General features: G+C 42.9%; 1 protein-coding gene across 4 annotated transcripts in view; it reads right to left on the bottom strand.

Annotated features, from left to right (window-relative positions):
* The window catches only part of B3GLCT (beta 3-glucosyltransferase), a 128,508-nt gene that overhangs the window by 87,647 nt on the left and 25,193 nt on the right, over nt 1-15,668 (bottom strand). For all 4 annotated transcript variants that reach the window (XM_055244376.2, XM_063618868.1, XM_055244377.2 and 1 more), the window contains exon 4: nt 11,176-11,285. In XM_055244376.2, the coding sequence (XP_055100351.2) occupies nt 11,176-11,285 (110 nt within the window). The remainder of the gene's footprint in view (nt 1-11,175; nt 11,286-15,668) is intronic.

The raw sequence follows: 15,668 nt of genomic DNA, 5'->3' as shown, positions 1-15,668 counted from the left end.
AAGGGAAACAGTTTAACTCTTCTACTAACAACTCCGCGTACAGTATTAAATGTCAGATAAAAAGTTAGTTTAGGCCCTTTCTTTTTAGATTCATGCTGTAATGATGAAAAATGTTTGCATTTTTAATAAGGCTGCATTTTAGTACCTTGAGGCAAAACAGGCATAGGTAATGACTTACCTAAGCAAAGAGAATAGCTGGAAACAGATGCATAATCACAGAAGTCATTAAATTTTTGCACCTTAATTTTTTGGCAGACTTTGTAGTCAAGTGCAACCTGACAGAGTAATGACTAAACAGCAGTTCTAGACATCTGGTATTGTGGGAGGCATATATATTTTGAGCTATCAGATAAATATTCAAATGATAAAACTTACTGCTGACTTCTGCCTCACCAAGCAACTTTTACGAATGTTCATGGTGGGCAAACTGATGAAGAAACCAAAATTGCAACCTTCATGCTTCATAGTTGGGGTCCCAGGTGACATGAGGGTCCCAGACAGCCGGTCCCTTACAGGCACGGTGCATACCTGCCACACCAAGCTGCTGAGACACCCCTTTTAGGAGCCAGCCTGCTCCCACCACAGCACTGGGACGCCGACAACTTCTGCCTCTTAGTTTTTCCCTTTCTCAGCTCCCATAGCTGACGGAGTCACCAGTTCTTTCTTGAGCACGTCCATTTCTTAAAACAGCCTCCAGTAGACGGGGTATGGTGGCTCACACCTGTAATCCCAGCACTTTAGGAGGCCAAGGCGGGTGGGTCACCTGAGGTCAGGAGTTCGAGAGCAGCCTGGCCAACATGGTGAAACACGGTCTCAACTAAAAATACAAAAAATCAGCCAGGCGTGGTAGCAGGCACCTGTAACTCCAGTTACTCTGGAGGCTGAGGCAGGCGAATCGCTTGAACCCAGAAGGCAGAGGTTGCAGTGAGCTGAGATCGCACCACTGCACTCCAGCCTGGGAAACAGAAGCGAAACTCCATCTAAAAAAAAAAAAAACAGCCTCCAGCTAAGTTTTAACTAAGGAGCCCTCCTGCCTCTTTAAAGTGACTTTGCCTCCCTATGCTTTGTGAATTTCAGCATTTAATTCTCAGAAGTTGATCTTATTTCTCTATTTTCATTTAGTTCCAGGTTAAGTTATCTCATCATTGCCCCCTAAGTATTGTCTACAGACCCTACATTAGCTGTCAGCCATTCTTGTTCTTGGATCTCTCTTTTTTTTTTTTTTGAGACGGAGTCTCGCTCTGTTGCCCAGGCCGTAGTGCAGTGGTGCGATCTCGGGTCACTGCAACCTCTGCCTCCTAGGTCCAGGCAACTCTCCTGCCTCTGCCTCCAGAGTAGCTGGGATTATAGGAGCCGGCCACCACGACTGGCTAATTTTTGTATTTTTGTATAGACAGGGTTTCACCATGTTGGCCAGGCTGGTCGTGAACTCCAGACCTCAGGTGATCCGCCCACCTTGGCCTCCCAAGGTGCTGGGATTACAGGCGTGAACCACCACACTTGGCCCCATTCATGGATCTCTAAAGTGCTATTCATGGAATAAAGTCAACTTTTAATCACACATGTGACATAAAAAAACTCTGTAAAAGAAAAAATGATCCAGAATCAAGTATAATTGCAAACCCTAAAATCTTTCTGGACAGTTCAACTTCCAAAAGATTTGTTAATCCAAAAATGAAATTACCTAAGCTATAACAGCTCACTCTGGATCTTGTGAGCAAATTAAAGTTTTGTCATAACTACTTGGGTGCTCTTAGCTGGCTTCATCCAAGCAAAGAATTTCAGAACAATAGGACCTTCTTATAATTAAAGGGAAGCTTCCTTATTGCTTTAGTCTAGGCTCTACTTACTATCACAGAAATTAAATGCTGGGGGTGATGGGGGTGCATTGCCTAACGATATTGGTTAATTACATGCCTTTAAATGTAAAACCAACGTTGCCACCTAGTGGCAATCTAAGTCCCCTACTCAACAGGTTGCCTAAACAGAAAACTGCAAATAAAGGACAATAAAAATTAAGTATAAGCGTGATAAAGCTAAACAGATGCACAGAATAAAGCACTAAAAAGTCAAATACTTTAAAGAAATGTATCTATTTCCTAAGCTTCAAAAGCTAAGGACAACGAATCAATGGAAATACAGGTTCTAATGCTGTGTGTGTTTGGCAATCCACTATGTGCTATGGGGGATGCAAAGAGGAGTAGGGAACAGCTCCCACCTCCCTCTGGAGCCTGAAGGCAGAACAGATACACTGAAGGACAAAGTACACCTTGGGGGTGCATACGTGAAATGCCAAATGAGCATCCGAGGAAATAGGTGTCTACAGATGAAAATGTCCATCACAGTGGACTGAGGTTACCTGCAACAACAGAGTCTGTCATAAATCCTGAAGGCATTAGTAAGTGACAGAAGCCAGTCGCAAAAGGACAAATACTCTTTGAGAGATCCAGAAAAATTAAATTCATAGAAACAGCAAGTAGAATGGTGGTAGCCGGGGGCTGGGGAGGGAGGAATGGGGAGTTGTTCAATGCGTACAGATTTTAGTTTCACAAGATAAAAAAGTTCTGGAGATCTGTTGCACAACATGATTCCACTTGACACTGCTGAGTTGTACACTTAAGATGTGCATTTGTTTTTTATCACAATTAAAAAATAATAACAGCGGCGGTGCCAGCAACAACAAAGCACACTGAGTGGGATGCATCCTGAGGTCAGTGCGCAGGCCGCAGTCCCAATTAGGCAGTCTGAGACCAGTCTCTCTGAGGCCTCTCCAGAGAATGTCGCATTACTGATGGCAATTTGACGGGCCAGTCCTCAGGCAACCAGCATCCCACACCGCCCCTCTTCTCTGTATCCCTTCGTATGGCCCTTCAGTCTGCTCTGACTCTGCCCAGCCCCTAGACACTGGTCTTCCCCCAGGGCCCATGGCTTCCCCTGGAAGCAGCACCTTCAAGCTTCCAGCCACTACCTATGTATGTTGCTGACTCTCAAATCTACCATCTTCTGGCCAAATCTTTCTCCTGAGCGTAAAACAAATATCCAGCCTCCAGCTGCTCATACCCTCACTTCAGATATGACACCCAAAGTCATCATCACCCTCTAAACCTGAGAACCTGTCCTCAATCTCACTCAGCAGCCCCCCCTCATCTGAGTCCCAGCTGGGAGCGTCCCTGCCATTCTCTCCCCTCCCACCATGCTGGCCCTGCAGCACCCCTACACCACCCCCAGCCAGATCCATGGCCCTGTCCCCAGCCTAGGGCTTCTCAAACTGCTGTGGTGGAGGGCACGCAGCAGTCTGCAACCTGCCCTGTGCAGCATGGCCCAAGACTAGTCCCATGACCTTAGAATGAGGTTCCTCGCCCAGTCCTGGCTCTCTTAATGCCATTCTCCCTAAGGCCACCAGGGGATGGTTTTAAAACACAAACTCTACCAGGTCTACTCCCTAACGGCACTCCCTGGTAGTAATCCTCAACCAAGGGGCACTTTTAATTGTAATAGTGACCAGGGTCACTGCTACATGTATTGCCAGAGACGAGAGATGCGAAACACCTTGTATACCAAAGAGATACACCTCAGAATACCAGGAGGGCCCCCAGAGAAGCCCCCAGAGAAGCCTGGCTCCCCAGAGGACATACAATTCTGCGTGACCATATTCCCTCCTGACTTCCCAGGCCTGTGGCCCACACTGCCACCCCCCATCTGCTGGCCGCAGGACAGCATCACAGCCCACACACCTGTGCTTCCACCTCTCACCTGGCCACCTTACCTGCTGTCCTTACCCAGAAAGCCCTCCCCTCCCACCTCAGCCTCAACCTAGCTAGTGCCTAATAGGTAGGCTCAGTTCCAGGCTCAGCACTTTCAGAAATCCCTCCTTGAGCATCACATCCCCTCCTCAGCTCCCCTGCCCCACCTCACCATGGTAGGGGCCCTCCTTTGTGTCCCAAGTACCCTTCTATCACTGCTCTTCCACCTTGCTTGAAAACTGCCTGCTTGGCCAGGCATGGTGGCTCACGCCTGTAATCCCAGCACTTTGGGAGGCCGAGGCAGGAGGATCACGAGGTCAGGAGATCAAGACCATCCTAGCTAACACGGTGAAACCCCATCTCTATTAAAAATACAAAAAAAAAATAGCCAGGCGTGGTGGCGGGCACCTGTAGTCCCAGCTACTCAGGAGGCTGAGGCAGGAGAATGGCATGAACCTGGGAGGCGGAGCTTGCAGTGAGCTGAGATCACGCCACTGCACTCCAGCCTGGGCAACAGAGTGAGACTCTGTCTCAAAAAAAAAAAGAAAAGAAAAGAAAAAAAAAAAGAAAAACTGCCTGCTGATGGCCCTTCTCCTCTCTGGGACTGTGCATTCTTCAAGTACCAAGACTATGTCTTGTTGATCTTTGTATCCCCAGTACTTTGTCCATAGTATGTCTTCAAATAGCAAAAGAATGAATGAGAGGTTCATAGATAAATTCTGTAGACTAAGTGAGTCCTTGATTTGAAAACAAAATCCTGACTTTGGCAGAGACATCGATTTGTCCCTCTGTATCCAAGCTCCCTTTCCCTTCTAAAGATTAGAACCCCTTGAGTTCTAGCTGAATACAGGGCCACCCAACTAGACATTACACTTCCCAGACCAAGTGTACCCACATGATATATCCTGGACATAGGTATATAAAGGGACACAACATATACAACTGCAAGGTACAAAATCCTTAAAAGGAAGCAGCTTGGCCTACACACACTGGAATGCAGAATGTAGGTCAGCTTCAACCAAACAGGACAAGACACTTCATCCAAGTAACAGGACAGAGGAACCTGGAGCAGAGCTGCCTCCCCAGGCCCCCACTGACTAGACTGTTGGGTAGGGAGAAGCATATCTTCCATCTTCTTTTTTTTTTTTTATTTTGTTTCAATACTGAAGGATTTCCACCTTCTTTAAGTCACTGTTATGTTGTCTGTGTTAAAGTAGTCAAGTGAATCTTCTGGTTATTTTTCATATTATCTCCAAAAGATTTAATTATTCATAAGATCATATTTTTCTAGCACCAGCTCATACCTAATTTTTTTTCTACTCTTCTTCCTAAACTCTGTGGTTTCACTGAGAGAAGTAAATAGCTACTATATTTAATAAGAGGGAGGTTGGCCATTATCCATTTAAGAGTTAACAGGAATAAAATACGTAAGTTACTTAAATTTTCATTTTCATTTGATAAATTTCTTAGAGTCAATTCAGTTGCCATATGCTGAATACCTACTATGTTCAAGGTGCTATGGAAGGATCAAAAGAAGTGTCTGCCTTCAAAGAACTTGTGATTTAATACAGCATGTGTGTGCATGCATGCATACGTACAGCCGAAGGTCTATACTGTATGTAGGAGAAATACAAGGAAACTTCTATTACAATAGAGAAGAAAGTAACTCTGGGAAAGAAAAGATCATGAATTTCAAAGATTCAATGCTTGGTTCTGAAGAATCAACTCATAAGACATAGTCTATTCTCTGCTCTCAAAATTTGTATAAGAAACAGGTAACAAATAATACACAGTTGAAAAGTATACAATAGAAGTTTGTCCAAGATACAAAAGTGGAACCAAAAAGGAAGTAGCTTAGCATGGCGGGTCAAGATGGTGCACGGAAAACCTTTATGGGGATACATGAGCTTGACAAGAAGACTGGATCTACAATATACAAAGCCACAGGGGCATAGCATGTGATATGGTCTGAATCTGTGTCCCCACCCAAATCTCATGTGGAATTGTAATCCCCAATGTTGGAAGTAGGGCCTGGAGGGAGGTGACTGGATCATGGGGGCAGTTTCTCATAGTTTAACATCATCCCCGTTGGTACTGTCGTGAGGAGAGTGAGTTATTGAGAGATGTGGTTGCTTAAACGTGTGTAGCACCTCCTCTCTCTCTCTATCCCTCCTGCTCCAGCCACATAAGACGTGCCTGCTTCCCCTTCACCTTCTGCCATGACTGAAAGTTTCCTGAGGCCTCTCCAGAAGCTGTCATGCTTCCTGTACAGCCTATGGAACCATGAGCCAATTAAACTTCTTTTCTTTATAAATGACCCAGTCTCAGGTATTTCTTTATAGCGATGTAAAGATGGACTAATACGGCAAGTGATCCTAGAACCATATACTAGTTTGAAGTTACTGGCAAATAAAGCACAAGGGAGTGAGCGGTAGAAGATGAAGCTGGGATCTAGAGACAGGAACTTCAGTTAATAAGCTCTGGTGCAACCGTGTTGGCACAAGGTAACAAGCAATGGAGGTTCCTTCTGCTCTGCTGAATCCACACCTGCTCAGCTGCCTACCATCTTGCCTCAATCCTGACAGACACCAAAGAGAAGCTATAACACATTGTCCATTCCTAAATACAACTACCAAGTTCAGCTTACACGGGAACCTCTAACTATCCTCCCCAGAGCCTAGAGTCAGTTTTAAGCATCCAGTGCTCTTGTACCTGGGCCCTATCCTTTGTGGAGCCCCAGGGCCTCTCAAAGAAGCAGGCATACCCAGCCCCCAGCAGCACCCTGCCAACTCTCATTTTTCCTAAGGGGAAGAGGAGAAGAAGGAATACTTTATAATTTCTATTGCTTCCCACCAAAACGTACCCACATGCCTTATCCCCGCTGTAAACCAAGTCCCAGGAACACTGCCCTGCTCAAAGGTGCTCTGAAAACTACTCTTCCCAGAAGAACAGAAGGGGAAAGGCAGGTAGAGAGCCAGCAATGAGTGATTATCTATTTGCACAGAAATAAAATTGGCCAACAATAAAATAAGAGTAGATGAACAGTAGAGGAAGTATAGGGGCATATGCAATCAACTAGGCTTGGATGGCAAGGGGCGTCGCTATCCATATCAATGGAAAGCACTACTGGTATGGATTAAATGGGGAAGATACATAATTAAAAAACACAAATCTGTATCTGCAAAACGAAAGGTATTGCTGGGAGCAGGGGCACATGCAGGTGACATAGGGAAAAGTGTGCTCTTAATTCATATGAGTAAGGGATGCCTAACTGTGGTTCTGATGTCATCGCTGACCACACAGTTTGGGGTAACTGGCAAGGTCTGACTGAGCAAAATCCAGTTAGAGCTTCCCTGGATCCACCTGAGAGATGGATTATCTGGGCTCCTGGCTCCTCCTCCTCCCTGCAGCAGCCTGCACTTGGCCACCCCACTAGCGCCTCCAGCAAAGCAGATGGAAGACGCCAGCCAGTCAAGGTTGCTGCATGTCCGCCTCTCTTTTTTTTGTTTGTTTGCTTTATCTTTATGAATGATTCTTTTTTTAAAAATTTTATTATTATTATACTTTAAGTTTTACGGTATACATGCACAACGTGCAGGTTTGTTACATATGTATACATGTGCCATGTTGGTGTGCTGCACCCATTAACTCATCATTTAGCATTAGGTATGTCTCCTAATGCTATCCCTCCCCCCTCTCCCCACCCCACAACAGTCCCCGGTGTGTGATGTTCCCCTTCCTGTGTCCACGTGTTCTCATTGTTCAATTCCCACCTGTGAGTGAGAACATGCGGTGTTTGGTTTTTTGTCCTTGCCATAGTTTGCTGAGAATGATGGTTTCCAGTTTCATCCATGTCCCTACAAAGGACATGAACTCATCATTTTTTATGGCTGCATAGTATTCCATGGTGTACATGTGCCACATTTTCTTAATCCAGTCTATCATTGTTGGACATTTAGGTTGGTTCCAAGTCTTTGCTATTGTGAATAGTGCTGCTATAAACATACGTGTGCATGTGTCCTTATAGCAGCATGATTTATAATCCTTTGGGTATATACCCAGTAATGGGATGGCTGGGTCAAATGATATTTCTAGTTCTAGATCCCTGAGGAATCGCCACACTGACTTCCACAACGGTGAACTAGTTTACAGTCCCACCAACAGTGTAAAAGTGTTCCTATTTCTCCACATCCTTTCCAGCACCTGTCATTTCCTGACTTTTTACTGATTGCCATTCTAACTGGTGTGAGATGGTATCTCATTGTGGTTTTGATTTGCATTTCTCTGATGGCCAGTGATGATGAGCATTTTTTCATGTATTTTTTGGCTGCATAAATGTCTTCCTTTGAGAAGTGTCTGTTCATATCCTTCATCCACTTTTTGATGGGGCTGTTTGTTTTCTTGTAAATTTGTTTGAGTTCATTGTAGATTCTGGATATTAACCCTTTGTCAGATGAGTAGGTTGCAAAAATTTTCTCCCATTGTGTAGGTTACCTGTTCACTCTGATGGTAGTTTCTTTTGCTGTGCAGAAGCTCTTTAGTTTAATTAGATCCCATTTGTCAATTTTGGCTTTTGTTGCCATTGCTTTTGGTGTTTTAGACATGAAGTCCTTGCTCATGCCTATGTCCTGAATGGTACTGCCTAGGTTTTCTTCTAGGGTTTTTATGGTTTTAGGTCTAACATTTAAGTCTTTAATCCATCTGGAATTAATTTTTGTATAAGGCATAAGGAAGGGATCCAGTTTCAGCTTTCTACATATGGCTAGCCAGTTTTCCCAGCACCATTTGTTAAATAGGTAATCCTTTCCCTATTTCTTGTTTTTGCCAGGTTTGTTAAAGATCAGATGGTTGTAGATGTGTGGTATTATTTCTGAGGGCTCTGTTCTGTTCCACTGGTCTATATCTCTGTTTCGGTACCAGTACCATGCTGATTTGGTTACTGTAGCCTTGTAGTATAGTTTGAAGTCAAGTAGCATGATGCCTCCAGCTTTGTTCTTTTGGCTTAGGATTAACTTGGCGATGCAGGCTCTTTTTTGGTTCCATATGAACTTTAAAGTAGTTTTTTCCAATTCTGTGAAGAAAGTCATTGGTAGCTTGATAGGGATGGCATTGAATCTATAAATTACCTTTGGCAGTATGGCCATTTTCACGATATTGATTTTTCCTACCCATGGGCATGGAATGTTCTTCCATTTGTTTGTATCCTCTTTTATTTCATTGAGCAGTGGTTTGTAGTTCTCTTTGAAGAGGTCCTTCACATCCCTTGTAAGTTGGATTCCTAGGTATTTTATTCTCTTTGAAGCAATTCTGAATGGGAGTTCACTCATGATTTGGCTCTCTGTCGGTTATTGGTGTATAAGAATGCTTGTGATTTTTGTAGATTGATTTTGTATCCTGAGACTTTGCTGAAGTTGCTTATCAGCTTGAGGAGATTTTGGGCTGAGACGATGGGGTTTTCTAGATATACAATCATGTCATCTGCAAACAGGGACAATTTGACTTCCTCTTTTCCTAATTGAATACCCTTTATTTCCTTCTCCTGCCTGATTGCCCTGGCCAGAACTTCCAACACTATGTTGAATAGGAGTGGTGAGAGAGGGCATCCCTGTCTTGTCTGCCTCTCTAATAAAATCCAGGAAGATTTAGTAGGAGAAAACCTCCAAAAGTTAGGTTTCCAAAAAAAAAGAAAAAAAAATTTTTTTTTTCTTTGAGACAGAATCTTGTTCTGTCACCAGGCTGGAGGGGAGTGGTGCAATCTCAGCTCACTGCAACCTCTGTCTCCTGGGTTCAAGCGATTCTCCTGCCTCAGTCTCCTGAGCAGCTGGGACTACAGGCACGCACCACCATGCCCAGCTAATTTTTATATTTTTAGTACAGACAGGGTTTCACCACGTTGGCCAGGATGGTCTCGATCTCTCAACCTCATGATCCACCCGCCTCAGCCTCCCAAAGTGCTGGGATTATAGGCGTGAGCCACCGCGCCAGGCCAAAAAAGAAAAATTTTTAACTTATCAAGCTGCTCCTATCTTTGGCTACTGAAAAACAATCTATAGCATGTGTTACTTTCCTTTCCCTTGAGAAAGTACAATGTTTCAAGCAGAGCAACCCAGAGAACCTGGCCTTGCAGGGATGCAAGACAGTTTGATACAGTTTATATATAAAGCATTTAAATATTAAGCACAATAAACCTTATTCCCAGCAGTTCCTTGCCTTGAATACTGTTAAGGCTGTTTATGTTTCCATTGACATTTCTGACCCTTTATTTTCCAATACCCATGAAGAGAAAGAAAACAATCTGTCACGCACACATGTCTCTTGTCAAAGAGTTCTTTCCTGGGAGAACAAAGGGATAGCATTTATCTACAGGCAAGCACTTCGGTCTTGATGGACATCAAAACATGGTGCAGAGGTCTTGATGGACTTACTTAGCTAAAGAAGGAAAGCACCTACAGGGCAGCACAAGGTAGATCCTCCCTCACTCCAAACCTCCAGCATTATTCAGAGCAGCTTTATATTCTGTTCACGCCTATTTTAAATGTTATTAAAATGTACCTACACGCGTAGATTTTTCTCTCCATAATCCTTCTGGAATATTACATTATAAATCAACTCAAAAGTTAAATTAATGACATCCAATTAAAAAAGCAGATTAAGAGACTCATAGAAGAAGCACTGCACTAAGATTAATGAAAATGTTATTCCAACATGAAAATTGCCTTAGAACTTGTTACCAAAATTTTGAACATTAATTATCTCTATTTTAAGCCTTGCCTTTAAAAAGTTATTTCTTCTACTTGCTTTTATTATACTTCGTGACAAATCCACAGTTGCCCCACACAATTATATAGCTCTCTTAAACTTATATATATTTTTATATATATATACACACACACATACATACACACACACACACAAAATTCAGAATATGATAATTTGTACATTAGGAATTAACCAAAACTTTTTTTCTTTTTTTTTTTTTTGAGACAAGAGTCCCACTCTGTCACCCAGGCTGGAGTGCAGTAGTGTGATCTTGGCTCACTGCAACCTCTGCCTCCTGGGTTCAAGCGATTCTTCCGCCTCAGCCTCCTGAGTAGCTGGGATTACAGGCATGCATCACTATGCCCTGCTAATTTTTGTATTTTTAGTAGAGACGGGGTTTCGCCATGTTGGCAGGCTGGTCTCGAACGCCTGACGTCAAGGGATCCGCCCACCTTGGCCTCCCACAGTGCTGGGATTACAGGCGTGAGCCACCACGCCCAGCTGACCAAAACATTTTCAACAACAAATACTCAATATTAAATAAGCAAAATGAGTCAGAGGAGTTATTCTCGTCTAAATAAAAACTGATTCTCCACAGATCCAGTGTTTTGGAAAACATCAAGGTAATCAAGAAATACATAACTGGCAGGCCCCCCCAGCCATAGCTACATACCTGAGTAAGATCTGCAGCCTGCTTTAAGATGCTTTTTTTTAACTGCTCTGCTCTCTTTGCATGAAAAGAATTACTTTGACTCTGGATGACGAATACAATTCCTTTTAAGTCTAGAACAAAAAAAAATAGTTTTCAGGTATTTCTTTTTACACAATTATTAAAATAAACTTGAAAACAAGTGAAAAATAGCTACAAAGCAAACCTTCAGGCAATAAACTCTTAAGGGGAAAAAATCAATTTGTATGTAATTCTAGAGACAAAATTTTCTCTCTTTTTAAACTGTTTCCCAAACTTCCTTCCTAGAAGTTAGCAAGTAAATAAGCTGACTGTACCAGACCCAGTCTATGGCACCAAACTGAGAATGTGCACCTGCATCTGTCAGAAAGAATGGCTGAAAATGTGTGAAAATATCTAGAACACTAATCTTCCCAGTAGCTGAAAATCTAACGTTCACAAGTAGCTTTTTAACAATTCCCACATAATCCTACACTGTGCTGCTACCTGTTATGAGTTGAAACATGTCCTCTAAAATTAATAGTTTTTAAGTCCTAACCCCCAATACCTCAGAATGTGACTTCATTTAGAATTGGGTCTTTACAGAGGGAATCAAGTTAAAGCGAGGTCATCAGGGTGAACCTTAATCCAATACAACCAGTATCCTTAGAAAAAGGAGAAATTTGGACCCATAAATGACACACACAGAAGAAAGATGATATGAGGAGACACACAGAGAAGATGGCCATCTACAAGCCAAAGAGAGAGGCCTGGAACAGATCCTTCCTTCCCAGCTCTCAGAAGGAACCAACCCTGCCCACACTTTGATGTCAGACTTCTAACCTCCAGAACTGTGAGACAATACATTTCTGTTGCTTGTACTAAGCCATGTTTTGTGGTACTTTGTTATGTAGTCCTAGCTCACTACTACACTACTTCAAGAATGTTCTGAATGGCCCTTTAAGGTGACACTCAACAGTAACTGCCCATCTCCCATGAGTTCACAAGGGTTTGCAAATAAGTAACTCAATAATCCCTACCCTGCCTCATAAGGCACCTAGCCAGGATTAGGTGTTATCTCCAGGAAACTGGCCACAGCAATTCCTTAGCAACAGGGCTTTAGCGCGAAGTCCTGCATAAAGCCCATCTATAACACCCCATGCTGGCAGTATTCGCCAGCCTGCTAGAGATGCACCTGAAGGCAGCCAGCTTTTTACAACGGTGAGCAGGAAGGAAACCCGAGTATGTCCTGCCCACAAAGACCATCAGAGGGCTTGCCAACGGCAGTAGCAAGGCTGTCCCCCAGAGAAACACGTTAGGCCTCCCCAGGTTCTGGGCCTATAACAAAGAAATGGATAAAACAGTGATTGTGTCAGCACCCTGCCACCAGACAGGAATGTTGGCAGAGGAAGGTGCCACATAAATTGTAGCCTTCAGCCAGATTGTCAGCAAAGCCATGTGGGGACCTTTCCCCCGCCATGAATCTTTCTCTTTAAGACCTCAGCTCAGAGACCCTAATTTGATTTTAATTTTAATCCATTATATTTGATTGTTCTTATGCTCTATTCTATAGCTCCATTCATTTATTCACTTGCTCAAATATTCACACAACAGATAGCTCCACAGTGAGCCATCTAGATCCTAAAAATAACCTAAAATGCTCTTTGGTTAAAACTAAATAAAATATGTAAAAGGAAACGCTGAACAGCCTACTGAATATGACCTAATTCCTTTTCTTTAGGAGTTTATATAAATAGGAACATTCCATATACCTGTCTTTATTTTAAACGAGCTTCTCGGCTTTATATGTTGGACACATGGGTAAGACTTAAATGGGTGTCTTCAGTTTCAACTGAATTCTTATCTTGGATCTACTACACCTGAAACATTAATATAAACTGACACATCTAAAAAGGAGTTATAAAGATTTCTTTTTGTTAAGAATGGAGTAAATAAGCCTCAGAGAATAATTTTTCTAAAATTTAATAAAGAAGATGCACATTCCCAATGACCCAGAAATTCCACTCTTACTAATCATCCTTGAGAAACTCAGATGTGTGCACAAGGATACGTGACAAAAGTGTTTACAGTGGCACTATGTAAAAGAAAAAAATGGGAAGCAACAAAAATATCCACTAACAAGATATATTAACTTGAATACTATGCAGCAATAAAAATTAACCAGTACTACATGTATCAATCCAGATGGATAAATCCCATAGTTATAATGCTGAAAAAAGCAAGTTGCAAAAGAATAACTATATAAATCAATAGTTTGCAACAATATACACATAAATATATTAAAATGTATATGTACCAAACATATACACACATAGCATGTGAAGGTATAAAAGATTACACGAGTATGATAAATACCAAATCAGGATAATGGTTAAAAGGTTTCAGCTGTGTTAATGGTATTTAATTTCTTAATCTAGGTGATATTTTATTTCTTAATCCAATGAACATATAATACATGAATGTTCATTATATTATTCTCTTTATAACTTCTTATATGTTCAAATTATTTCATAACACATTTTTTAAAGAGCAGATTTCTCTATCAAAAGGTTAATCCTAGCTGGGCATGGTGGCATGCACCTGAAGTCTCAGCTACTTGGGAAGCTGAAGTGGGAGGATTGCTTGGGCCCAGGAGCTTGGGGTCAGCCTGAGCAACACAGCAAGACTACATCTCTAAAAAAAAATAAAAATAAAAATAAAAATAAAGCTTAATCCTGCACTCACTGCTCATCACAGTAACCAACTCCTGCCACTCCTACCAGCTCAGCAAAGCTCCCACTATCTTCTCATGAAGACAACAGCATTTCCATACAGGGAAGAGGATTTGCAAGAAGATTAAAAAGCAAATTCTTCCCATACCTGGGTCATGTCCTGTGAGTTGTATCTGTCCTCTTTTTAACATAGCTACTAAGAAATCATGCTGGCCTCTCCCTTTTTCCTATACTTCAATCATGCATGCTTCATTCATTCAGCAAACATCTTCTGAGTACCTACTAAGTGTAGGGCTCCGCGATACAAGAATGAGTGAGCCCAGTTGCAGCCCTGGAGTGTCTGAGCCTCGTTCATAGGCAGGCCATTATAACACAAAGCAGTAAGTGGAAAGCCAGAGCTAACTGAGCACAGGGCACTGGAGCCCAGATGATCGGGGGCAAGTGCAAGGACAGCTTCCAGGAGGAGGTATTTCTTGAGTTTCCTTTAAAAAGCCGCAGACACACACACAGAGGGTAGCAGATCAGTGGGATCACCACAGAGCCCACAGCCTGTGGTATCTCTGCAGTCTCCCTGAGTGAACGACCATGTCTGTCAGGCATTTCTGAGAAAAGGAGCAGGGCGGGGTACAGTAGGTGATAAAGTTAGAAAGGGAGGCAGATCCATTAAGTCAAATCATGAGGGATTTATATACCATGCTGAGAGGCTTGGGCTCTAGATTAATCACTTCCAAATGGGGGAAGGGCCTCAGGAGCCAAGTGGGGTCCCAGGCAGTGGGGCCTTCCCAAAGGAGGGAAGGAGGACACTGTCCCGAAGATGGGGGAAAAAAGGGGTGGGAAGACCCTCCCCACAGAGGGAGCAGCAGTGAAAGTTTGGGACAGAATCAAATTTAGGGCCGGAAAATACCAGCGGTTAGGTACGGCCAAGGAACAGGACGCATGGGGGTATTATCGAGGACAAGGCTAAAGGGGAGGGGAGCTCCTGCAACCCTGATCATAATGAATGCCGGAAGATCATTGACATGCTAGTCAGCCCCAACCCATTCCAGAAAAGAACCAGGTTAGTATGGTCAGTACAGTTCGGCGCTGAAAACAGCTTATGTGTTTAAATTCCTGCTGTTCTTTATACCAGTACCAAGAAATATTTTCTGACATACAGCCTAAGCCATCCCTTCACTGAATCACATTCTGGCTGAGTCCAGATCCCAGAGCTTATCTTGGTAGCTGTCTTCTCTGGGTATGCCATCCAACCACCTGACTCTTAAGCTCCCGCTGCCCAGTCCACAGAGCTAAATAAGACAATTCCACGATTTCCTTATCATCTTGGTTGCACTTCTTTAAACTCACTGCAATCTGCCTTCAGCAAACACTGTCACAACTCAAGATGGATCGTCATTGTTTCTCCTCCAGGAATGGGCAATAAATGGGCCACACACTAAGTACCTGACAATAATAATCAGAGTGACAGGCTAGAAGGGGAAGATAAAGAAATTAGTCAAGGATACCTAAAGGGCCAATGCAATGCCAAAGCCAATGGTGAGTGGCAGACAGTGCTCAGGAAAGGCAGCAGGACAGAGAGATAGTTAGAAAACAGATGCTGAAGAGCAATGATTCTCCTATGAAAGCAGAAGAAACCAAATGCTCTGTGTCTTCAGTTGCTGGGCACCTACCATGGGCCAAGAACTCTACTGTAAAGTGCTCATCTTCCTGGTCAGAAATTATGTAGAAAAATGGGTTTCATCATGCTGGTGTTCTTCTGATATAAGCTGA

This window comes from Symphalangus syndactylus, chromosome 15 (assembly GCF_028878055.3).
Source record: "Symphalangus syndactylus isolate Jambi chromosome 15, NHGRI_mSymSyn1-v2.1_pri, whole genome shotgun sequence".
Taxonomy (NCBI): domain Eukaryota; kingdom Metazoa; phylum Chordata; class Mammalia; order Primates; family Hylobatidae; genus Symphalangus; species Symphalangus syndactylus.
Note: the sequence above shows the minus strand (reverse complement) of the source record. Positions and strands in the feature narration are given on the sequence as shown.